Raw genomic sequence first — 27,184 nt, 5'->3', positions numbered from 1 at the left:
CAGTACCAGCTGCAGCTGTTTGTGTGTGTGAGTAAAGGGAAAACAACAGGGAAAGACAATTTCACTATCATCCCTGCATCCTTGGATGTTATCGCACTAACACAGGGTAACAAAAAAACAAAACAGAACAACAACCCTGTTCATTCGTAATTATTCAAATAAAAATTTACACTCTGTTAACTTAAATAATAAAATATTGAAATGAATGGATTTTGTACAGATACATGTTAAATTACAGTCAGAAAGTGACATTGATTTCCAAGAGTGATTCCTTTCTACCCACATACTATACTGGGTGTTTTACACATTTAGAAATCCGGAAGCTGTTCTTAGCAGCCCTGTAGTGTGTTCCTGCTTACTTGACAGTATTTTCTAACCATTGACCGTTTTACAGTATGTACTCCTTCCCTAAGACTACACACAATGAAGCAGCACTTAGTGTCCTCCAACAGCGAGGCCTTCCCCTGTTGTCCAGTCGATAATAATGAAGCTCAGACTCATTACCATGAAGGAGAAACCCAAAGCGGCAAAGCAGGCAGCCTAAGAATGATGGGAAAACATTTTGGACTTAACTATCAAGAAGTTGTAAAATGATGTAACATGCATGGCAAATATTTTCATTGCCTCACCATTATCTTAGGAAGAGAGTTCATGGGTTCATCTTCCTTGGGAACAATGCGGATGTAGAAGACAGCAGGGAAGATGAAAATAAGGCAAGGAGCTGATGTGGCGCCTGAAAAATAAAAAAGCATGCAATGCTGTAATAAAACTTTGATAAGAAAAAAATACACGGGACTCATTATTATTTGTTGATGTTTGTTTTCTGTTTTCTAAATTCTCGATCCATTCGTTCTCCTCCAGGGGGTACAAGTCACTAATCTGACACAGGGCTAACACAGAGAGATAGACACCCAATTTAGAATCACCAATTAATCTAACCGCACTAAGTGCATATCTTTGGACTGTGAGTGGAAGCCGGAGTACCCGGAGATAACCCACACAAACACAGGCAGAACATGTAAACTCCACATAGAAAGGTCCCGGGCAGACAGTGGAGTCAAACTCAGGGCCTTCTTCCTGTGAGGCCACAGTGCTAACCACCGTGTCACTGCTGCCCTTCTGTAAACTTGATTTGTAATTTATACTTTTATTCAGACTTTTTGATTATTTATACAACATATACATGTGCCTAATCCTAATCCCATTCTCCTAATCCCCTCTGTTTTACACGCTAGCACACAAAAAAGCAAAATCTGAAAACAGCTCTATTTATTATATCCTCTATTTTTTCTGCTTCCGTGCATAGATTCAAAAACAGGTAAACTCTGTACGTGAACCCTTGCTTTGAGGAAGTACCCGGTAGTCCCTAAGGTTAATGTTTTATACTTTTACCTGTAACCTATGAAACATGACCTCAGTCTGAAAACAAAGTGGAACAAAAATATTGACTTAAGCTGTCAGTGTGTCCATGACACTGGTCACGTTTTTAACATTTAATATTTGTTTGTGTGTGTATACAAATGGCAACTGAAGTTACCCATAAATCCAACCTATCAGTTCCCTTACTGCCTCTTGGAGATTTAAGCATTATACCCCCTCTTCTTGAGTCTCAGACTCCAGAGCATAAGAAAAGCATTACTGTTTTGATATTATTCCAACTTTACATTCAGTATTATACACACCAATAATGCCGAAGATTCCCAGAATGTTAGGAGCAAATATCACCAACATGTTAATAAAGGTGAGAAGAATGAGAGCGATGGCAATATGACGTAACCAGCTGAAAGATTTGGTGGGAAATATCATCTGCTGGATGGCTCTACGCACCTGTGGGCAAAAAAAATCACATTAGAAACACTATAATGTTACAATATTAATTTAATTATTGAATGAAGACTGAAATAAAATGCATCACTTACTGGGAATAGCACAATGGGGACTGTCAGTGTTACAGCAGTAAGGACAGCCACTCGCACACACAGGATCAAAGTGTCGTAAGGATCAATCCGGCTGTATGTGTGCAGTAGTTCAGTCTCCACATTGCCTACAGAAATATCAACATAAACTAGTTTAGCTGCGCATGAGCTCATTACTCAGCAACTGTGGACAGCATACCATGACAAACAATCTCCACAAGAGGGCGCTTGGGTTCCATGTAACACAGTAGAGGCAAATTCTGTAAAGGATGGAATCATTAAACAAAACAAAACAAAACAAAACCCCTGATTAGAAAATCTGTCTACAGAGACTCAATTTTTCCATGAAAAAGGTTACTACGCTTTTATAGAAACCACATTAGATCGTCTGGATGATGGCACTTAATAGCTAATACACAATAACTAACAATTAACAACAAGGAAAAGCTATTCCTTTGCGAGGAAAATGATTTTTATTTTTATTTTTTGCAAGATTTGTAAAGTATAATGAACATTTTAACACTGTATCTGAGTTGCCCCTCTAAAAAAAACTAATCTCCCTAGTCAAATATTTTCCAGCCCAAACTAGATTCCTTTTGTCTTACTTAATAATAACAAATATCTATCACTGTTCTGTCCACTTGATATGAACACAGCCATTTGTATTCGTCCGCTGGTACTGAAACACCAATCGTAAAAGAAATGTCAGGGAAAATTGCCCTCACCATAAAAAGTCAGGTAGCCAAAGAGAGCTGCCAGAAAGTACATGGTGTACATGATTAAGATGGAAATGTTGGACACCTTCTGCATCTTCTTCTTTGATGGGCTAAAATCAAAGAGTGGACATTAATGCCACATTTTGCACTGAGATGTTATCAAACATTGCAGGTTACAGATGGGCGACTCACTTGCGTAGCTCAGTGTAGATGGGCAGGACCTCAGGGTGGCAAACAAAAGCGAAAGCCAAAATCGGGATGGTGTATGCTGTCTGTTAAGAGACACATAAACACATGACTGTCTATTATTAGCAGTGCAGTTGAGCTTCCCCGCATACATGTGTGGAAACTAGCAAATACATTTACAGCATCTCAGCATCTCTGGCTTTCAATATTCAAAAGCGATACATATCCACAGATACAAACGGTTCTTCATCTCAGCCGCCTACCTGTGGGTTGATGGTGAACATGCGTGGGGTGCAGTGGGAGTCATCATCCTCGTGAACCACACCGTTGTTGTACTCATGGATATGGACTGAATCGTTCAAGCTGAGGTGGGAAGCGGTACCATTCACTGAGAACTCCTCAAAGGGGCAGGGAATCTGAAACTTCTTGAAGATGACCTGCAAATGTGGCAACATGTGGAAGAACAAACAGGAATATCATGAAAAATAAGGATAAGGTGATATGTCAGTCATTAAAAAAACATCCTCCAGTTATCAACAACTACTTAGAAAAACCATTTCAATCTAGATTAGGGCCACTCAGCCTCTAAGTAGACAGATTTAACTTTGAACCTCTGATGTCTGTATAGTAGCTCTTATATTAGCCTTATCAAACACTGACACATTCCACCAAAAATAGAGACAAGGATGGGAAAGTTAGCAACATAAAGTGTACGCCAGGAAGGCATGCCAGAGCAAAAGAGGCTCTGTGTGCGCAGTGACTGTGATGATGTGCCACTGTGTGTGTTGGACCAACTTACTGCAGTGAGAAAGAACACCATGCAGCTGAGAGAAAACCCGCTGGTGTAGCCAAGGTAACCTGAAAATAAAGAGAACGAGAAAATTCATAACTGCTCCTCAGACTGAATTCATGTGTTGTTTGGAACCACTATTAACTGCATTAGCTTTAGATGCTCCTTGTCATAAATGAAGCTACTGCAATAACATCCTGAAAATGTACAGAGTGACCTCACAGCATTGTGAGGGCAAAGACGGCATGTTTATACTGTGTATTAACGAGCAGAATATGCCGGAATTGAGAGTGCGATTATGTCAGGAGAAATTATTTTTAACTGAACAGCCCGCTGTTTTCGCTGTGAGGGGTAGGACAAGAACGCACTAATTGCTTGACTGCAATGTACATACCTTTGCCTTCAAAAATTATTAGATAAGTTGGATTAATTTCAAATAATCTTAACTGATAACTTCTAAGTATAGAAAATATTTCTTGAACACAAACTGGCAAATGCACGAGTTAGATAAATGCACTGCATGAAAACAACCCAAAACTCAAACCCACTACTCTGGAGTATAATGAAAAGGAGCAAAACTACTTTAAAGAAGCTATGTTACAACGAGTAGCTGAATAAAAGGACATTAACTGTTAATACAGACTGTAAACACATAATACTTGTTATGCAGGAACCTTGCCCAGCTGCCATGGAGATCCATTTTAAACAGAAAAAACATTTAATTAAGTTAAAAATAAAAAAAAATGTAAGTCAAACTGTAAATTTAAGTGAAGACAACATAAATATTTTATATTATTTCACTAGCTATTGATTATTAGTATATTACATATTATATTATTACTTTTTTTTTTTTTACTCTTAGGGAATTCAAATAATCTATTATTTATATTGGAAAGTTAAGCCCGCTGGTGATGTGTACATGGTCCTGGAAGTCTGGCTAGACTCACAGATCAGTGAATTTGGCTTTTTTATCTGCTTCAAGCTTATCTTTTATCTCTGGTCACTGTGTGTACAGAAAACACCTATACATTCATCTATATGCAATTGCCCACTCGCTTTAATATTGTGTCAGCAATAAGGTTAAAGTTGCCTTAGTGGTCTGATTCAAAAGAGGATGTTTTTGTTTTTGTTTTCTTTTTTAACAGCAGGGCAACTGTAGGGAGAAAAAACATCATCACTGTCTGATGTATGCATTAGATCACATGTTAGCTGATTCTGATAACGGTTTTGAATGACTGCTGAAAACTCATTTTTATAGGTTAGCTTTCCCTTAATCCTCATCCCTTTATTTTTGGCCATAGTTTACAACTATTTGCTTATATGTCTGAATGAGCTTCTGACCATATGTTCGATTGTGTGCCTGTTTATGTGTCTGTACATTCGAACGTGCATATTTATCTTTAATATATGGCTTTTATTCAAACTGTGGAGCAATTTGTAGCTGTGACAGTTTTCTAATATCTGTAAAAAGGTATTATTATAGCATGTTCCAACACACTAAAAGCTTTCTTTGGTAAATGGAAGTGGAAAACAGTACTCCCATAACAAAGATATATTTACATTATACTCACCAAGCTGTTTCATTAAAGCAAGGGGCAGGATGATACTGGCAGAGACCATGATGACCAGGTAGTTTCCGTTCAAGTACCACAGACTGTTTGGAGAAAAATCTAGTTTATTTTGGTAAGAGTGTGTGGTGGTAACATATTTCTTCATTCTGTACATGTAGCATAGAGTTAGTGCTGTTTTTGTACTTTTAAAAATGTCAGTGCGGCTAAATCTGTGACACAAGGCTGTTAAAAATCTGTTGGTCCAAATGGCTGATGTACCCCATTTTGTCAGGCCAACAGTAACCTGTTGGGAACACCCTTGGCCGCAAGATTGTGGAAAAAATGTGTCTGCTTATGTTACTCTCGACAGAAGTACTAGAATAGTGTGTTGCATAACTCAGATTATTTATATGACAGGTCACAGTTGCAGTAAAGCAAAACACTATGGTGCCTAAACATCTTAGGACTGAAGAAGTCAGCAAATGTTACCAGTATAAGCTTAAAGTCCCTGTCAGACACTTTATCCTCTCTTTCAAACAGAAAAAAAGACATCAGACAAGTATTAGTGTTCACATTTACAGTCTCCTTCTACAGCTCTGCTAGTTTGTCATCATCAGACATGTCCTCACTCTGAACAAATATCTTGTGAAATTCATTCAAAAAGAAATATCTCTGTTGTGCAACCTCAATAGCTGAGATTACATGTATATGTTTATTCTAAGGACATGTAGACAAATGTTAGTGTTACAGTGGCTTCGTACTTCTGTGTTAAATCTACACTGTGGTATCTGTCATATCTGCAAACCCTGCTGAAACCCTGCACTGTAAACTATCTTGTAACCCACGCCATAACCTACACTGTAAACTATCTTGTAACCCACGCCATAACCTACACTGTAAACTATCTTGTAACCCACGCCATAACCTACACTGTAAACTATCTTGTAACCCACGCCATAACCTACACTGTAACCTGTGTCATAACCTGTTGTTGTTGTTGACACATCCTGTGCAGGTTCAGAGGGTGCAAACCTGCGAAGGTTTATTCTCCAATTGACTAAATAACAGTACTAGTAATTATCAAAATCATTATTTATGGGTTGTTTTTTTTTTAAGTTTAATTATAAAACAAATTTACTGTTGTTATCATCAATTTTTCAAATTTACTATTTTTCAGAAAAAGCAGAAAAAATAGTAAAAGACATTCTTATATTTTATCAAGATACCGAAATACAGTTATTTACCTACCAATCAACTGCGCCTGCTCAAATTTGGGTATAAAAACATTATTTCCTTTTGTTATTTGCCCAAAGAACAGCTCTAAATTTGAGTTTTAAATACGTTTTGCACAGATTACTGAAATATTTGTGTTTTATTGTTTTATGACAGGTGGTCTAATAACTTCTGTATAAATGCTGACACTCAGTTGTCAGGTGTTAGGGTGCAGTTAGAGATGCTGCAGAGAGTCTGACTTCTTTTATGATATAGCTTTTATCGATTTGACACTGTGATCCAGCTGTATAATAAAGGATGGACATAATATATTTAAGTTTTAAAAACATTTATTTGTCTTTAATCACTACTCCAATCATCAGTTATACTAAATGGAATGCAGTGGCATCTATATGACTTTTTTCCAGTGGGACTAATCTATCTAAGCACTTTACAGTGCCTTTTTTATACTTACCGTATCCATACAGCGAGTTATTCTGTGAACTTTAGCGCTTTATCTACCTGGCATCTGCTAAGTGAATATAAATAAATGAATGTGGTGAAACAGCATGTTTATAGTCATTTTACCTGTCTAAACTTAAAACATCAGGAGCTGTAGAGCCAAATGGTACCACACAAACATGCAGTTTAAAGTCAACTGTCTCTTAAATCCTGTGCATAGGAAAGTCTTTGTCCCCTAAAGCCTGTTTCTCACTGCTAAGCCTGTTATTCTTAACCCTGCAAGAAACACAATGAGTAGGATCGGCTGTCTGCCACAGTCCTACATGCTGGAACACAGTGTGATCTATGACACTACCAGTGTTTATTTGTGTATGCATGTGTGCATGCGAATTTGGGCGAGTCACTTAAAAGCAGGGGAAGTTGCACAAATCATAGGTCATGTCTTCTTTGGCCTTTTAGGCGGTAGGTCAAATGAGAGCAGCTTTCACATGCAGGTGCACTTGCACTTGGGACAAGTTCTGTCCAGTCAAGTCTAGAGTTCAAATCCAAGTTCAGTCAAATGAAGTCTTTGGAAGTAGACTGTGTTAGTCTGACTAGCAGTATTTTAACATTTAGCTTCCAAAGTTGCATTAGCAGTGACAATAGTGACAATACAAACAGTTTTGGTTTTCTCTCCCTCAAAATTAGTTTTTGATTTAACTTTCACTGTTCTCATAGAGTGACAACCCTAGGTTGGATTAACAGATTTTTTTATAGAACCGAATGGCAGACAGAAAAAATCAACAAAGTAGCTACTGTTTCCAAATGTCTCAGCCTCTCTGCATTTGAACATGATGGACATCACTGGACCCTTTATATTTTGCCAAAAAAAACTTTCCCATACCCTACATAAAACAACACCAACCAATTCAGATCTACTTTAGCACTGGCACAAACTACTTAAACTCAGGCAGAGTGAAAGGCACTTGGCTGTCTCTCCACCACACGATAGCTTTCTAATTCAAGAGCCACTAGTCATAAATAAAACTGCAGACCCACTACACACCCCTCATTCCTCTTAGTTGCTGTGACGTCATGAATTTGGACAACAAGGTTCATCGAGTGGACATGAACACAGTGTGCCTCCGTTGCTAAAGGGCTGGCCCTGAGCTGACCTATCCTCAGCCTCAGAATTTGGCACCCCATTTTACACCACCTGCTGCTGTCATTTATGTGTGTGTGTGTGTGCAAGACATGTAGAGCAGTTACAGAGCTCAATACATCTATTTCATTTGGCTATAAGCGTTTAACGTAGGTGGCAAGTAGGTTGAGAACTACGAGAGAACTGCTGTTGTCATGTGGGTTTAGGTCAGGGGTCAGCAACCCTAAGGGTTAACTGATGGCACGGCCATAGCTGGACTGGCCATCGGGCGTACTAGGCATTTGCTCGGTGGCCCGATTATCTTTTTTTTTGTAACGGTATAAACAATGAAAGGTGGTGGATTGGCCAGATGCTGGCCGGTGTGTAAAAATAACTCAGTTGTTTGGAGGTGGCTATGGCGGAGCTTCCACAGATTCAGTAAAATTAACAAGTGGTGGAGGCCAGCAGGTGGATGAGGGAAGGGGAGGCAGGAGGAGAGACCCGAGGCAGCCGCCGGTCCGAGTGTCAGGTGAACTGAACTTCAGCTAAGAAGTTATGACCTGCAGTCTATCTGGGTCAGATATAAACCAAGTTTAGTTTATTTTCGTTGTGCTGACTTTTTACAGTCAGTTACAATAACCCGTACTCCGTACTAGCTAGCATGACGGAGTTTCTATACAGCTGGGTGGGTGCTATGATGTTACTGATGTTGAACTTTATTTTATTCATAAGGTTAGTTAGTAGAGTTGCCAACCTTCCCGTAAAAAGACGGAATCGTCCCGTATTCAGAGAAAATATTACGCGTTTGGTGTTGAGCTGAAAAGGGACGCAGTTTGTCCTGGACTTCAGCTACAATGAAAAAGACACAAAGCTGGAGTTGCCTCTTCTTCTCTCATTCTCTCCCCCTCCCTCTCCTGTTGCTATTTTAATCATGAAACTGATCAATGATCAGCTGATCGGCTTTTCTCTCTTGTTTGTTTATCTCCCACTTTGCGCCAGAAAGAGGAAACCAGCGGATGTCGCGCTAAACAACAGCAGCACGTTTAAGCTTGATCAGCTGTTGTTAGAATTTATTTAATATTAATTTCTAGTATCAGCTGATGTTTGCTGGAGCCACAGCTGTAAACCTGCTGGTCATGATATGGTTTGGTTATGTGATGAGAGGGAAACATGAAGATGTAACCAGGAGATGTCCTTACTGAATCATCAGAGCTGTGATGGAGAAACAGGTTTAACTTTTAGGTGACATGAATGAGTTGAAGGGAAGTTATGAACTGTTTCTGAGAGACAAATAACACCAGGATCCTTTTTTTTATGTAGCTGACAGCTGGTAACTGTGCAGGGGTGGATCTGGCAAAGTTTTGGCAGGAGGGCCAGGTTGGGCATTAACAGGGAAAGGGGGGCACAAAGAAATACTTTCTTATTCTCTTTTAAAATGTCGGGCTGCTATTAAATAATTATCTGAAGCTTACAACCAAAGTTTTTATCTGATGTAAAATGTATAGAAATCATACATATACCAACAAGACTGTACATCACTGTCACCACAGTGTTTGCTTTCATTCAAAGTCTTTATAGCTTTAATACCTGGTGGGCCGGTCTCTAGTCAAAATGCCTGTTTTTTTGTCCCAATCCAGCCCTGGGCACGACACGCAGTGAATTAATCTGAGAAGGTGCATTAAAAAATAAATGGCCACGTCAACGATGCACATCGGAAATCAACTCACATAGATACATTAGTTGTGCCACTTCTTAATGATAGTATCTTAGCTAACAACCCCAACTACCAGATTCAACTTGTAATTGGCTAAAAATAACTTAGCCTATCGGTGAGAGGGACGTTGTTACCTTTCCACATTCCGACACTTCAAAAGCTTCAGGAGCTTTCCACTCAGCATCAGCACCAGGGAAATACACGAATGCATCCGTAGACTCGAGACAGAATTCACAATGCGTTTTTGGGACTTTCAGGTGTATGGACCAATGTTTTATTTTCTGATCAAACCAGAAATCTTTAATGAGCAGCTAGATTTGTCTCGCATTAGCTGGCTGAGTTAATGCCAGTTAATGCAACATCGAAGCAGCTGGAATCCACAGCTGTGCGTGTTCATGGAGCTTGCATTTTCACCTGCTGGACATCACTACCTGACAAGTTTAACTGTCTTCAGAACATTGCAGAGGCCTTATTGACAGTATTTGGCTCTACATATCTGTGTGAACAGATTTTCTCTCACATGAGTGTCCTCGGGTAGCCGTCTGAATGCTGGACACTCGGAGACCTCTGTCTCTGAGTGGGAGGCCAGAGATCACACTAACATGTGTGTCTCTGTATTAACAGACATGCCATATTGGCTTAGTTTATTTTTGTTATCATTGTTGTGAGGAGACCATAAATAGCATTTGCATTTTCTGTTGTACAGTTCATTTGCTGTTATGGAGTTCTTGTTATGGATAAAAAGTTTTTGTTTCAAAACAGCTGATAACTATTTGCTGATACCTGCCAACATCTGCAAACTAATATCATTCTATAAAGTGGTTCTATATATTGTGTAGCTGTTAATATAGAGTGTTATTAAATTTATTGCTAATGCAATCATATGGCACACTGACTTCTGAGGAAATTTTAGATGGCACTCACCATCAGAAAGGTTGCCTACCCCTGGTTTAGGTTGTCTCACTTGGTTTTAATCTTAATCTTAAGACTTAATAATGTTGAGGTCAGGATTCTGGATTGCCACACTATGTGTTGCAAGACCCCTTACAACCGAAGGTCTTTTTTTATGACTTTAAATATTTGAAGCACCTACGACTTGAACAATTATGTAATTATGAGTCCATGCATCATTCATTCCCTTCTGCTTATTGAATACAAGGTCATGGGGCGGCTGGAGTCTATCCAAGCAAGAGGAAAATTCCACTAAAATACACAAACGAGCAACAATTGGAACAAGCCCCATGCTTAGATGAAAATCTTGTGTCAAGCCCATTTAACTCAGAAGGTCTGCACATTATGCCCTGACATGTGTAATCCTGCTAGTTGGCATTATATAAATAAAACTAAATTGAACTGAATAAAGTATTCTGTTGAGTATCTTGAGCTATTGAATATCTGCCCTCAGACCGTCTAGGCTGCAGCACATAAGTATTATAGCTGCAATCCATTTTGAGCACAAGGTTTTTTTAGATTTAAACAGACAGCTGGAATCTACTTCAGTCCTCCGTGGCCTTATGCAGACCGTGTCTCTGGCATAACTCTGACGTGGACAGTGCTTGCCTCTACAAGCTGACAGTAGTGAGGATTGATGTTGTGTGCTTTAGTATCAGATGCCCAATCATGTCCTTCCTGTTGTTCAGCCAATTCCAGGCTCCCATTCTCATTACACCCCCAAACCAACTGACTCAGTAAATGCTGCAAACTGGGCCAGGCCCCATGACCCTGCACACAGTGTCTCAGCTCTGGGTCAACAACAGGCAAGACTCATGTGCTCATGTACTGAAAAGGACATAAATGACAAGACTCACTCGCTGTTGGGCTCAACCTTCAGGAAAGCTTGGATGACCAGCGGTAACTCGGATTTAACAATGTAAAGGTAGCTGGACATAGCTGTAACAAGACAAGACAGGGGAAATGTAACATGTGGTGAAGTAAACCACAGTGCAAGTACACACGCTAACCAAACAGACATCAGAAAAACCATGACACAAGTACACTTACCACATCATGTTTACATAGGTGACACAGCCGTCGCTACTACTGTGGACACTGTGGTCGCGTCCTTTGTACTTTTGGGAAATTGGATGTTTTACAAATTTTTACTACTTTCAGTATTTATCGTTGGCACCAAAACTTTATTGCTTTGAAACAGGTTTAAGATTATAACTTAGCTGAGCTGGGACGATAGACTCTGTTACCTTTCAAGCAAAAATGTGTATTTGTTGAAAAATAAGGTCAGTTTTCCAATGACAATTATGCTATGTAGCTTCTTTACAGTGCAATTGTTATACCTATGAGTAATATCTGCAACTGTTTTGGTTAGAAGAAGCAGGTGAAGTTAGTGGTAGTGAGTGGTATGACTGATCACAGTGACATGCTTATGCGTTTACAGCTTGCATTAACATATTTTCCCCTTTTCAGTTATCTGGATACAGATCGTACCAGATCTTACCATGTAGTAGCAGCAAACTAGTTATGAAATCAGTATGGGTTTATCTCAATTATGGACTAATTTAGAGCTTAAGAAGTTTTGCGAGGCACATTAAAATCACATTAAATCACATCACACTAAAACATATAATCAAGCTCTCCTACAATAAATAATTAAGTACAAGATAGAGCTGAAAAATGCATTTGAGAACATTTTTAAAGTCAAGTTTAAAGAAAGAGTGAAAAAAACAAAACAAAAAAACATCAATGACTGTGATAATCTAAGGTGACTTTCACAGATAATTTTCATGTCTTGACTCTGGTCTTAGGAAACGCCACTGTTGCCCGATGACACTCACAGGACTGACTGCTTCAGTTTCACTTGATGAAATGTTTTTTTGTTGTAGGCCATGAAATGCTTCAAATGTAATCTTACAATCAGTACCAAAGCTAATCGTTAGTGAAGAAAGGAAAGCAGCATTATCTTTTTGAGTCTGTTAGTAATCAAGCAGCTCCATTTTCAATTCTGAAATCAACAGGGTAAACTGTGGCTTTTTTCTTAAGAAGCTGGGTTGAGTAGTTCATGCTTAAGGAAGAAGGTATGACCTAGTTTGTCTCAACAACTCTCTGGTCAGTAAGAAGAGCAAATCTTTTTAATGTCAAAATCACAAGGAATACAGCTACTTATAAGCAGCTACTTCATTGTTAATACTCTATCATATCCCAAACTTATAAATAGGACCAAAAGGCAAAGTAATACTAATGGCTTATTTGACTATAGTTATAGGGTCTTTACCGTACAGTATAAGGCACCTTGAAGTGATTTGGTGCAATAAGCATATAACAGAATTGAATTGAAGTGAAATCAGTTTATAGCTTCAGGCCAGTGGAAGAACACATGAGCGAACATGTTCCAAACCTACACTGTCTCCTCACCTCCAATATTTTGCAGGGTGATTGCTGTGCCAGCAGCTATTTTTCCAAGATTGCCAAAGGCCCTGTACCCCAGCTGTTCATAAGCTCGGATTCCTGTAAGCAGATTACAAACAATCACAAATTTAGTTATATTTGCTATGATCTCTGTCCAAGGAACACAACGAGACGCTTTCAGAGGGGTTGACAAATGACTGCACAACTTAGATAAATAGAGAGTACGCTGACATGACTTTTTTTCTAGTTTTAAAATTTGCCTAGACAATTTTAACTCAGCGAAACCTCAAATTACAGAATAAAAAAACAAAACAAAATGTCTTTATTTAATGAGACAGGGCATTACACAAGTCGCGATGACTGAAAATCAAATCCTTCTATACAAAATTGACTTTTAAAAATACATTTAAATTATGAATACTTTATTTGTTGATAAAGTTTTTTTCACATAACCTTTTTTTCAGTCAAGCACTCTTTGACATTAAGCGGTTTTTGATCTTTTTAACTTTATAAGCTGTCCTTTTCTAATGGCAACCACAATAGCAATCTCCAGGGGATTTTCGATGTGAGAACTTTACAACATGTAATTGTACCATTTCTTTTCAAAACACTGAGAAATGACACAATGCTTACCCACAATGCCTGAGGATTTGAGCAGCAGATGAATAGAGTAGGATGACAGAGCTGCTACCGCAGTCAGAAGAAACCTGTGACAAAAAACAAAAGTCACACACTCGTTATTTTCTATACCACTATTATCCTGAAATTTGTTTTCTGATTCATGATATTTTGTGGTCATAAATTAGCACTGACTGCATCAGCTGATTGTGCCGCACAGTACATATGACCACACAAGAAAAAATCCGTTTCTGACTCCAGGTTTTTTATTTCGGTAAACCACCTGTCACCTGTCTCAAACCCGCTCTCCATACTAATCTCATTCATAAAGTGCTTTACAAATCCAAGCATTATGGCTAACAGGTGGATTTTCCAGTTTGAGTGCAGCTAACCAAACAATGAAGAACCACTTACTGCTTTAGAGACAGAGAGTGACAGCTGGACAGCATTACCTCACTTTTAACATAAAACTCATTGATATAGCCAAGGGCAGGACAAAAGTGAAAAACTGATGTTTTTTATATTTCATTTTATTTTACTGTTCTTATTTTAGGCTCCAGCACCCCCCGCGACCCTGAAAAGGATAGGCGGAAGCGACTGGGTGGATGGATGTCCTTATTTTCTCCTGAGTTATTAGTTTTGTTAGCTAACATAAACTAATGTAAGTCTATTGACCGCAAAAAAACCTACCACATGATGTCACGTTCTCTACTGGCACAAGATGGCAATAAACATGTTTTAAAAACTTGAACTTTCAGAATCCCGAAGGATTAAGCACTTATTTCTTAAATCCAGCTACACAGGCAGTGTTACATCTGTCAGCTTTTCATGATGTAAATTAGCCTTTATATGTGAAGTGTTTATATCAACTTTAATTGCAACTGTTTAAAATACTTATTCCAGCCAGATCTATAAACCTTGCAGTATCATGTATTTTCAGTAGTATTTTTTCAGTCTGGATAGATGTTTCAGTGGCTGAAACACCTGTTCTAGCATTAATGTGGTTATAATACAGACATCTATAAACATACTTATTTTGCTGTACTTATTTATTCCTTTTTTCTTCTGTATGTGTTAAATTTGGCTTGATGTAATATTACATTCTAACTATATTTGTGCTAATCATACACTATACAGTTCTAATGCAAGTACTAATAGGAAGATTCCATAAGGCTATAGGTTCCTTCAGTACAAGAGCTACTCTGTATAAACTAAACTGACTTCCTGCTTTCACCAGACGCTGAGGCCATTTTCTGCTCCAGTCTCACTTCTTTGCAGCTACTTAAACATAAACTATATGACTAGGAAAACCTGGGTCATGGTCTAACAGCAGCTGTCTGTATGGATGCCTCTATGGGGTCTGGCGGTTCAGTTATTCTGAGCTGTGGCCTTTCTATGGCCTATGTGGCAAGGAGGCTTGGGGCCTAAGAGAGGCAATAAATAAAAGTGAACCAATCTTGGCATATAATGTGTTGCAAGACATTAAGACATATAATAAATCAGTACTATGTATAAATGCACTGAAAAGGCAGATTACTTTGAGAAGTACAACTTAGTTTACCTCCTTTCATTTTAATCACTGCATATCAGTAGAATAGCAAATCTTGAGGTCAGAAAATTGTTGGAAAAAGACTAATTGTTTTTTTTGCTGACAGGTGGGAAGCTGTCATACATTTGTTTGTTCAATATAAATGTGGGGCCAGACAGCATCGCTTAGGATGACTCCTTATACCAAGATCTCTGTGATTCCCTACATCCATGTGAGAATTCCTTTCCTAGGTGAAGATATTTCCTGAGGTCTTCACTGGTTTCTTGGCACTGCCATGAGAACGTAGTTCTAAGAATTAGTCTCAAAATAGTTTTCCATATGCTAGCTCCATAGTGTACTGGTTAACACATTTCCTTAATATACAAAAGATCCCTGTGTTGAGACCAGTAGGGGTTACAAAACCAGCCTCAAGAGGTCACAAGCCAGTCTGCTCCCATTTGGGAGTATTAATGGGAGAATTGTGCCAGAAAAGACATCCAGTGTAAAATATGTAGATCCATCCATAAGGGAGGCACTGAAACTACCTGCTACAGAACTTTCTATATGCTGATAGATATAGTCTTTTCTTTTGACAGTGCAAGAATAGACTGTCCCCATACAGTAAAAGCTATTGTACGAGGCTTGAAATAATGATTGTATCAATCTAATTAATGATAAAAGGTGAACAAGTATCCTCCTCCAAAAGGAATGTTTAAGACAATATTTGTTTTAAAAATCATTTACTCACCAAAAAAGGAGTATCCCAGTGTTGGCCATGGCATAAGCTAAACCCAGGATTCCACTACCCATAATAGCATTGCCCAAGTTGAAGACCGACATGCCAAAAGACGTCTTTCCTTCAAACTGTAAATGCAATATAAATAAATAAATAAAAAACAGAGTATACATTAAATGCCAATTTAAGATAAAACCTAACGTTGTTACCTATGTTATATAGCTATAATTGTTGGGTTTCTCACTTACATCTGTGAAACGTATGGGTTTCTTTCCGCCTTCGTTGGGCAAAAATTCCTCGTTCTCCAGTCCATCATCAGGCTCTTCATATCTAGAGGCCAGATTTGCAGGTGTTAATTGATGGCATTTCCATCCACCACTGAGAAAGTGAGCAAACATCGTCTGCAGACTCTAGCAAATCATGTGCTTTGAAGGTGACGTAATGAGCAAATATGTAGCTGAAAACCCTTGACGTAAATCTCTGCAAACATACCTGACTGTTTGAGTGCCATTTCTGTATAAGGATCCACCAGTTGAGGCGAGCACAAAAACAAGGTAAACATGCATTTAAAAAAGCAAATATTATTTATGAAGTTATACTTTATGTGGTTCACCACATCTGTTATCTTGTTCATCATTTTCAATGTTAATGGAGAATTATCATAGTGGCAACAGTAAGCAAAAACAAATCAAACATCTGCTTTTAGCTTTAGCAGTGACATTTGAATTTAAAAGAATATTGGTTAATTGGATTTATGAGATTGTGGCTTTCACACAAGTATAACTAGAGAAAGACGAAAAGGAAAGCGTAAAAAATACTTGCTTCAAGCTGTATTAAACAAAGGCAGCCATTCATAAGGAAAGAATACTCACTGATCCTCATCTAGCATTGTTTTCAATGGCACACCCACATCATCGCCGAGGTCATGACTTTTCCCGTTTGATAATATGTTCATCTCTGATTGAGAAGGCTCCATAATTCAAGCTCTGTTTGGTGTATGCGTTCGATTAAAGCAGTTCTTATGAGTGACTTGAATATCTAGGGCAGAGGTGGAAAGAACATGAGTCAGATAACATATCAGACAAGAGGCCTTATTTGTTTTGGATAAACCATTTCATAAAGACAATGTACACTTAACATGCTTAATGGCCCTCAAGACATGTGGTTTCAGCCAGCCTGTTGTAGACAATCAGCTACTTTTTAATGCTTGTGGAAACACAAGCTTTCTCTAAAAGTTCATAGACTTTTGATTAGTCCATGTGAAAAATATCCTTATATACATCTCTGCAAGTTTGTTAAACTTGAAAAGGGTGGACCTGAAGAAACCCTTATATACAATCCTTCTTTTCAGAGAGGGCCTAGAAATATGCTGTGGGGCTGCCTTTGTCTGTGCCACATCACTGAAAGCTAAACTTTACAAGCCACAAACAAGTCATTTGTTTTTGCCTAATTTTCTTTTTTAGAAATTGGAACAAAATGTTGTGTTCATGACGTTATCAAATTTTTCTATCCAGAATACATCTGTACAGCACAGGAATGACTCAGAGTCAACAGAGTGACGTTCAACATGCCTGACAACAGGATCTGACCTCATTTGTTCTTTTTCAGAAGTTTCTGCAGTCCATACACTGAACTGCAAATAATGAAATGTGAGGATGAAATATGACGATGCATGTTCTGCTTTCCAGAACTTCAGAATGGAGCAAAGCAAACAAGTCAGGATCACTAAGGCAAAGTCCACAGTCAGAGTACTTTTTTTTATAACCGTATTTGCTCTTGTCTTTTATATTCCAGATCCCTCGATTTTTAGTGCTACTGCTGACATCCCCACACAATGACACTGTGGCCTTGATGATGAATATAAACATGAGTATGATTAAACGAGATGCCAGATCACTCACAACAAAATGCTTCAAATAACAGAGAAAGCGCTTTCCAAAGCAGCTATTATGAGGCTACTATAATTATACAGTTTAACAGTAGCATCAGTGTGGGGGATGCTGTATTCACAGTTACAGTCAGAAGAGAATGTCAGAGTATTTGTCATTTATCATTAGCAAGCCTGTAATTAATAGCTCTTTAAAATTTGCCTCGGACTTTTTAACAGAAATAAATACTCTTCTATACTTCAGTGAGAACTTAGACAGACAATGGTGTGTTGTTAGTAGTTTCCGCTGTGACCAGGGTAGATCAGCTCAATTGTGTTCACAGTGTCCTCTCTGCCAGAAGATCACTGCTGTGGCTATTCATAGTGTACAATTAAAGAGTGTCATTGATACAATGCCACTGAAGCTAGGAAAGAAACTTGAGAGGACACTGCGTGCTGCTTCACAATACAATCGGGTACTGAGCTCTTCAAATTTATGAATACCTTTCATCAATTAAAAAAAGAAGAAGATCTAAATCTGGATTTTAAATTAAAAAGAAAAAATACCTAACATTACTGATACCTTGCACCATGTTATCTGGTGAGTCAGTATTTGCTCAATGATACCACGTCCCTTAACGTAGCCTCAATCCCCTAGCCTAAAAACCCCTGATGTAAACACTTCCTGTTGCAACACTGGCCTTTGACAGCAATTATTTCCAGTGAGGTAAATTCAGAGGAGAAAATGTTGTGTGAATGCTATTTTCAAATTGAAATACACTTTGTGATACAAGTTATGATTAGTGTTGGCCATCACACGAAAAGCAATCGCAAACAAGCAAAAATAAATCAAACTTAGAAACGTAAACATGTAGAGCCCAAAATGTTGAGCCTCTCACGGTGAGTGAAACTACAGTCATTATGTTTGTTCATGAACAACCACAAAGCATGGGATCACTGAATTTACAGTAAACACAACAAGAGCCTATTGTTTTGTCTCGTGACTTTATCATGTTTATACCTAAATACAGCAGTGACTGTTCTGTTGTAGTCTTCTATATATCTAAAACTCAACATATATGTATTGACCATAATGCACAGCACCATGCATGGTGAGAACAAAATGCAACAATGCAACATATCAGCTGCCAAACACAGTTGTCAAGATCATTTGGGCTTGCTGTTTGCCACAGGTCGTGGGCACCTTGCTGTCCGTATGCCAGTACTCTAAATGTGAGGCCATCTGTCCTACAGCAAAATCTTGGCCCCAACTTGGTCATACAACTGGATAATGATCCCAAGCACAGCAGCAAATCTACAGCAGAATGAATCAAGATGTTGCAATGACACAGTCAAAGTCCAGACCTCAACCTGATTGAAATGCTGCTGTGAGACCTGAACAACTCTGCCCATAAATGAATGGTTACAAATGTAAATGAACTGAAGCAGTGTTATTAAGAGGAAGAGTGGGCCAAAATTCCTCCTCAATAATGGAAGAGACTGATAAAGTCAAACGGAAAAAGATTACTTTGAGTTATCAGTGCTAAAGGTGGATCTACTGAAACATAGACTACTCTGTGTTTCACAGGGCTGCATTACGGAAGAGGATTAGGGACACTGGGGGAAAAAAGTGGGCACGTCTTTTTTTTTCTTCTTTTCCTGAATTCTGAAAAAAAAAGTCAGAATTCTGACTTTTTTCTCAGATTGTTTTTCCAGTGGCCCTAATCCTCTTCCGTACTGCATAGAGTACCATGAAAAATAAGAAAAATCTCAGTTTGGTTCATCAAAAAATGATAAAACTGTTAATGCAAGAAAAGCATAATCTAACCACAACCATAAAAAAGTATTATGGTTAAGGTTATTCAATTAAATGTCAAATTATTCAAGGCTGTATTCTCTCTAAATTATTGCATTATTTCTAAAGTTACAAGTACACAATTTCCTCTTATGACCACTAAAAAACCTCATTTAGAGGGAATGAAAATAAAGGTCTTACTGTAGAAACACATGCAACAAAGTGAGTGTGCACGTGTGTGCATGATCACTGAAACAAAACTGAGTGCAACTGAGAACACTCTTATAAAATAACCCATGAACATTTAAACTTCCTCATTTATTTCTTTATTCAAAAGTATGGAAAGAGCTGCCAGGGGAAATAAAAAGTCTGATGAAACTTTAAAAAGGCTACAAGAGCAGAGGTGGCCAACTAAAACTATGTGAAAACACAGTTGCAGGACAAATTGGGAAATAAAAAGTCTTGGGAAATTGGGAATATAAATTGATTCATAACACTAATCAGAGCCGCAATGGTAGTCCTACTAAGATCACACCACAGACAGCAGAGGTGAATATGAGAAGGGAAAGCGCTTCAGACTTGGCACAGGGATTATCAATGGAAGTCAGTGTTTCTGTGACAGTGTGGACAATGTTAAGGACATTGCACAATGTCAGTCTCAGCGGATGGCGTCTGACGCTTGTTTGCTATTCAACACAAAACTGCAAGATTCAATTTAGCTATAGAACATCAACATATAATTGATGACTGGATAATCATTGTTCAGTGAGCTCCTCGTGATCTTGACCAACATAAATATATTTGGCATCAGGATGTTTGGCACAAAGCTCGCCAGGACTACCATATTGTCTCAACACTGAAGTACAGAGGTGGGGGGACAGGAGCATGACTTTTATAGATGGCACCGTACATCCTAATGGATTTACCAAACTATGGACTGAAAAGACAACATAGTACCACATAATTACTAGTTACAGAAGTAAAAGGACTCAAATTACCACAAAGTTTATAAAATTTGGCTCAAATGTTAAAAACAGATTTGTATACAAATTTTATCAGAAGTGTGGCTTTGCTAAACCAGAGAATTCTTTATTATTGTGAAAAGGAGATATGATAGATATGAGGCACTTTGCAGCATATCTTAGCAAATACATATCAAATTTAAATTTTAAAAAAGTTGTTTTCAAAGAAATATCACAAGTCAAACCAGCTCCACATATTTTTCTACATTCAGAATCTTTTTTCAGAGTACAAAAAGTTAATAGACACATGAAAAAGTTTCTGAAAATTGTAGGAGATATTAGGAAAATGTCACAGCTGCTACAGCTGGGACACATCTCAGTATAGAACTTTGACAAATACAGAAAATATTTGCCAGTGATTTCCACTTAAATGTTCCCATAAAACACAAAAGTAAACTAAAGCCAAATTATTTCTTTATACTAACACATATAAGATAATTTTAAAGAGCAGAGCTTGTCACTGATCCAGAAGCCTGAGTTTTTTAAGCGTATATTTGTGTCCCGTGAAAATTTGTGACGTTCACTCCTAAAACCATTCGACCTGTGAATTTGGTCATTTTCTTTCCAAAGAAATTACCCCGCCTACGTGGAAATTTAGCTCTAAAACCTGTTGAAATGTGGGCTGGTTCTAAAAAGGTATCAATTTAAAACTTGCTTTAACATAATTTCAATAACTCTTAGACTTTATATAGATTCCAAATGAGTTTTGTTTTCAGCAACGAAGTGACAAAAACTGAAAAGTCTCATTTTGAGCTACTATATTTATCTGACATTTGAAATGTTTGAACAAGTGGGAGGGTTAAAGATTAGCTGATTTCTTTCTCTCTTTTTTGACAATTCAAGGTTAAAAGTTCAAGTAAGAGGAGCTATTTATATATTTTTTCTTATCATTAAAACCAGAGCATCTATTCCTGTGACACTAGGACATAAAGCAGGGCATGCACGCGACAAACACGGGACAGTGGGGAGCAGGCAAGCACATGTAGATGAGAAAGGCGCATGTGGCACGAGGTTCAGCCAAGAGCGCCTGGCAGCACCAGCTCATCCTAATCCACGTGCTTCCAGGGGACAGGGGACCACATGCTCATGTCTTGCATTACAGCCAGAACTTGAATTACATATTCTTTCCATTTATCATGATAGGTTTCTCAACAACTAAAACCTTCATATTAACACGAACGTTTTAAACAGTTCAAAAGAACAGATGATTTATTTTACTTTAAACAGGCATGACTAGAAAGTATACTAAAAGTATTCTAACCATTCATTTTGAAGGAAAACTGAGGTGTTTAATTTAGAAATGAATTGCATAAATTATACATTATACAAATGTATAACGTCAAATGTATGTTAAATCAAACAGACAGGGACATTAAAGACTACATAAAAAGAAAATAGTTGCAGGGGAAAAAAAGGAGTGCTGTTAACTATAAAACATTTCTGTTTTTAGCTTTAACTACCCCCAAGTAGTTCTGAAATTGCCTTTTTGCTGAACTGCATAAATAAAGTAAAAAATAAACATGATAGACATTTATTTAAGCAACTTGATGCTTTGGTACAACTGTCTTCCATCTCTAAGGTTGAACCCTCTATAATTTCAATAAAATAATCTTGGCTTATTTTTCTTAGTCATCACATACAAGCTGCCTAAATCATTTAAAGGGTCATAAAATGAAGCACCACCACTAGAAAGCACACAAGGACGAAATTCAATGTGCAGTTGTGCAAGCAGACAATACAGTCTGTGTTTGTACAAAGATTTAGTTGAAAACATTAGGCTCAGTTGTCCGATAAAGGATGATTTGTAGAGCAATAGCAAACAGCCCAACAAACCTCCCCATATTTCATCAGTACGGGTTCAGGTGCACCCTGATGGTAGGTGAAGTTGTGAGTTACACATCCCAGAGGCTGACACTTTAGGATCTAGGGAACCATAAAATGTCAGATTTTATTTTAAGCCTAATTGATACATCCCGAATTGTTCCAAAGGAAGTCAGTACAAGCACCTGTACAGGTCCGAGTAGATATAAAAGCTATTATTTATGATTATTTATGCAAGTTTTTCCCAGATTCTCCTGTCTACAATCTTTATAATTAATGCTAGATGTAAAATGTTATAGACAATAATAAAGCAAAAATTTAAAAAACAGTAGGACATTTTATTTATGATTCACATTTTATTATACAATCATTATATAGTCACTGTGTTTAACACAGAAGATAAAAACACTCAAACGTACATAGGTTCATGACAAAAACACAAAGAAATAAAATACAACAGACAAGCGCACATATGCAGTTATAGAGAACAGCACCGGGTTTCAGGCTTGATAGCACAGAACGAAGTCACCATGGAAAGAAGACAGTAAAAGATACTTCAAATTAGTTTAACCAGGATGGTTCAAAGACAGCTTGAGTTATCAGTAATGTCTTGATCCTTTGAGAAGAGTTTTACATTTGTTGCTACCATGGTTTTGAACTGATTTTGCCCATTTGTAGTAAAAAAAATAGTTTAAAAAAACAAACAAAATTTTGTATCGTGTTGAAACCCAGCAAATACACAGATGTATTTTACATTGTGCAAATTATGCAATTATTATGCTTTATTAGCACTAAAGCAGTTAAGGAGGCTTTAGTGTTAATAAAGCCACTGTAATGCTTTCTATAAATGACCTCTCAACTTCAACTATCTAACAAGACAGACCAAGATGATAGCATGACTTTGTACCGTGAGAATAAGAGATTACATATATTTATCAGCTGTAATTAAGTGTTTATTAACAAACACTATTTTTTTTTGTAATCTACAGTGTTACAAAGAAGATCTTCTGAATAACAAGAATTAACCATATATATCTGTGCCATACATGAGTAAAGTGAAAAATCAGTGCAGTGCAATAATAATAAACCAACTATATTTCTTTTAATATTAAAAGCATATGTCCTACAGTTATCAAAAGGAAGTAAGAAGTAACTACAACCAGCTTTTTTTAAAGGGGCTGTTTGATTTAATTTTTAGCCAAAACAGTTTGGTAAGTTATTTAAGCAAATAGTTAACTCTCATTAATTATGATTACTTGATAAACTGCAGGACATTTTTCTGAAGCACAGTTTGGTAACCAGGAGTTTGCAGCGGGAAGTACTGAGCAATTATACTCTGTGCATGTGTTTCAGGCAGCTTTTACACTGCATCACAAGAATGTTGCATTTTTCATTTTTAACGGGTGAATTACTGACAGGGCAGGGTGTTGTTTTATTTGAACAGTTAAAAAATACAAAATGATTAAATGTGACATCAATGCGAGAATAAAGTGATTGCAGTGGAAGCATTATAGCAGGTACCCTGGCTTAAAGGCCTACGGATATTTTGATTCCTTGTTACGACATGGGGGAAAATAATAATAAATGTTTTATGTTGTATGTTTTTATTACATTGTCTCTGAGGGCTTTTATGTCTCATATTATGATTTGAACAATTAAGTGTCCCTTTTCACATTTTTCCATGAAACACTGTTTTGAGAAAGAAGGATGAATGCAGTAATAATGTTGTATGAGGAAAACCTATCAAAGTGACCACTTTAATGAGTAAATTGTAATGTCAGGCTTTTGGGATAAAACCTAAACATTTACCGAGGGAATGGGAAACCTTAGTGTTTTCTATAATCTTTCCCATATGGGTCAGTACACACAGAGCAATAATTTTGTCCATCAGATCCAGAATTTATCATTATTGTTCATTTGAAGTCCAGTTATTGTCTCTACTGAGGGAAATATCTTACTCTTTCATGTCTAACTCTATCTGATGTATGGTGTTGAGTAGATTTCACTCAGCACTCCTTGGAAAACATGTCTGCTGCAGCCAAAAATGATGCATGACGCTATGAGTTAGAAATCGAAATAATGAGCTGAAATTTGAACAGCTGCTATCTAACATTTTATTATTATTAATTGTCGTTCAGGGGATTTCTTGGGGTTACAAAACATTAGACTAAATAGCCAAGGAAATTCTTTAGGACAAGTACAAATATAAATACAAAATCTATGGCTCATTGTGGAATATTTCAGTCATCATATATTAACATGTCAGTGCATATTCATCCACAGGGAACAAACTTGGGGGATAAAAGCTTAAAAAATCCACTCTGAACAGAATTAGAGCTCTCTTTTCAATCTTAACTCTCTCATAAAATGCTGAACAAAATGTATTTTTGCCACACAATATAAACAATATCAACAAACGACTATGACTTTCTAATGACTTCAATATAAATAGACACTGGCGCATGATGAAGTCTGGTTCAACCCACAAAGATTATGAGACCCATGACAAAGATAATAATAACCTGACACATGACAGTTAGACTGACTTAAATACAACATTTCACAGGTCTCTTTAATGTGACACATGAGTACAGCTGGCTGCATCCCACATGGATAAAACACTGACTTCCACGCACTGTGCACCTGTCAGGTTCCTGCTCAAACTCCTAGTCACTTTGTTCATTACACAAGGCTTATCTGCTCATTCTGCACTATAATGACCCCAGGACAAAACCCCACACTGGGGTTTCGATAGGGACCAAAGTCAAACACATACACCCTCTCTCACACTACCTGGAAACCAATTTTTCCCCCCCCCCCAATATGTCACAGTCGAACACATCTAGTCAACACATGCATTTAAGCAGCTTGGGGTCGAAAGATCTTGACAGCCATTGCAGAAAAACATTCACCACCTACCACATTTCCACACATTTCCAGCAAAAGGAAAATCTAAGCCAGCCGCCTGCAGCCCACTTGTTAAGTTTTATCCTACATTAACACAAGCTGTTATGCTGATTTCAAAACAAAGCAAAACAAAACTGCAGCTTCATGAAACCACCTGGCCCAAACAGTTTTACTGTAAGTATTGTTATTATTGCTGAACAACACTTTACAGTTAAGCAGCTTTTCAACATAAACAGCCACTGTAAATTCTTAATTATATACTCAGAGCTAGAATGCACACTGTATGCAAAAATTAAAAAAAAAAAAAAAAGTGTCACTCTCACTAATCTTCCACCCATCATCTTGTTGTACTATCATTTGGTTTTCAGTTTCTCACAAAACAAATGCTCACAGTCAAGTAGCTGAAACCTGTTTATTTTAGGCATCTTCAGCTGAAAATGGCTCGTTTTAAATGTATTTATTACCTGTTACAATTTATTTATTTATTTAACTGAACTGTAGCCTCTTTATTGGTCAACACATAAGCCTAGTTTATACTTAGAATGGGATAAAAATCCATTTCACAGCATTATCTAAATTAAAATGACCACAAATAAATAAATCAAGTAACAATACAGCAGAAGTAGCCTGATACAAATCAAGACACATTCAGCTTAATAAAACAGAAAAGCAGCGAATATTTAGTTCACAAAAACCTCAGTGACACAACATATGAAATGTAATAATGTAATCATGCTTAATCTTCAGCCCACAGTAACAAAGGCAGACTTTAAAGTGCTTTAAAGGGCTGCTCTTAGTTCCTTCTGGTGTTTATAGCTACTGATCCACTCTTGCCGTTGTTAGATGTTTGTCACCTTGTGGTGAACTAAGTCGGAAAAAATTTTAGTTTCCGTCGGATATGGTTTCGCTAAGAGGAGGAAAAGGAAAGGGCTTAGCTACTCCATACCATGTGCCTGCATGTGCTACAGCCTAAACCGCAGGGAAGTAGCCTGTTCTACAACCTGTAAGAATACTGGGACACTGGGGTCACAACATGTCAAAGTTTTACACCTTCCTGTGAAAAAAATTAGCTCAAAATAGGAATCATATAAGCGATCAAACCCGTTTCTGTGTCACATACTGCTCACGTAGGCATTCGTCCAGCTTGGATTTACCTGTTGCAACTGCGCTACAGTAACTTTCAGGCGCATCGGTTTATATTTAAGAAAGATTCACAACAACAACGGATGAGCACCAGTTTGTTGCCCTGGATGAAACGCATAGTCGTGACATCTGCTCTTGGCGCTCACTCCAGAGGGACCGAGCTACTCTTTCTTCATTGATCACCCCCTTTTAGGAAACAAAGCTATAGCCTATATATCCAAAGAGTGAAGCTACAATTTCCTTTATGTCTTCTTCATTGCTTTCCCCTTAGGTTACTATATTCCTGCGTGGTTGAATGAAAATCAAAAGATTGCAATAAAGGTTTAAAGTATTATTTTACAAGTGTCCACCTCTCAGTGAAGGCAGAAAAACCTGGAAATATGTCAGTCACAACAAGTAACAAAGCCATTCCCCTAAAAAATAAATATAAATAAATAAAACAAATAAAAAAGACAGGATTGTGATGTCTTACCAAAAGCTCGTATCACGAAGCTTCCACGATAATTCCGCTGGTAAGTGGGAACAATCTGATGACCTCGCTCTCCTTTCGTGCGTTTCGCGTGTCTTTCTTTTCCTCAGGGAAGGTGAGAGTTGCCCATCTATCTGTCTATCTGTATTCGTGGATTTTTACGCACATTTGTACCGTCTCTTTCCAAACCAGTGGCCACAAACTGTTATTTGAGAGATGGTCTGCATTGTAAAACCATTTGAAGCTCCAACT

At 37.7% G+C, this 27,184-nt stretch overlaps 1 protein-coding gene across 2 annotated transcripts; it reads right to left on the bottom strand.

Moving 5' to 3' along the window:
• Positions 1–284: 284 nt before the first annotated feature.
• On the bottom strand, positions 285–27,184 carry slc38a3b (solute carrier family 38 member 3b). Of its 2 annotated transcripts, XM_026167505.2 has the most exons (17): positions 26,936–27,136; positions 16,781–16,946; positions 16,401–16,421; positions 16,157–16,238; positions 15,921–16,036; positions 13,660–13,733; positions 13,033–13,125; positions 11,475–11,556; positions 5,180–5,262; positions 3,618–3,676; positions 3,082–3,255; positions 2,825–2,904; positions 2,642–2,742; positions 1,920–2,044; positions 1,683–1,827; positions 630–733; positions 285–540 (listed from the first exon to the last, which is right to left on the bottom strand). In XM_026167505.2, the coding sequence occupies exons 2-17, from the start codon at positions 16,882–16,884 to the stop codon at positions 436–438; spliced, it is 1,548 nt and encodes a 515-aa protein (XP_026023290.1). In that variant the 5' UTR covers positions 16,885–16,946; positions 26,936–27,136; the 3' UTR covers positions 285–435. The 2 variants fall into 2 exon arrangements, with proteins under 2 accessions (XP_026023290.1, XP_026023291.1); XM_026167506.2 differs by lacking the exon at positions 16,401–16,421 and having other exon boundaries at positions 26,936–27,184.

Source organism: Astatotilapia calliptera, chromosome 5, assembly GCF_964374335.1.
Source record: "Astatotilapia calliptera chromosome 5, fAstCal68.1, whole genome shotgun sequence".
Lineage (NCBI taxonomy): Eukaryota > Metazoa > Chordata > Actinopteri > Cichliformes > Cichlidae > Astatotilapia > Astatotilapia calliptera.
The sequence above is the reverse complement of the archived record's forward strand: the minus strand, read 5'-3'. Positions and strand labels throughout refer to the sequence as shown.

Bases quoted from the DNA above. Each gene is read 5' to 3' on its own strand.
- slc38a3b (XM_026167505.2), bottom strand. From the start codon at position 16,884: ATGGAGCCTTCTCAATCAGAGATGAACATATTATCAAACGGGAAAAGT. The intron at 11,557-13,032 runs GTGAGGAGACAG...GTCTTGTTACAG, and splicing joins CACCCTGCAAAATATTGGAG to CTATGTCCAGCTACCTTTAC. The intron at 541-629 runs GTGAGGCAATGA...CATCATTCTTAG, and splicing joins ACTCTCTTCCTAAGATAATG to GCTGCCTGCTTTGCCGCTTT.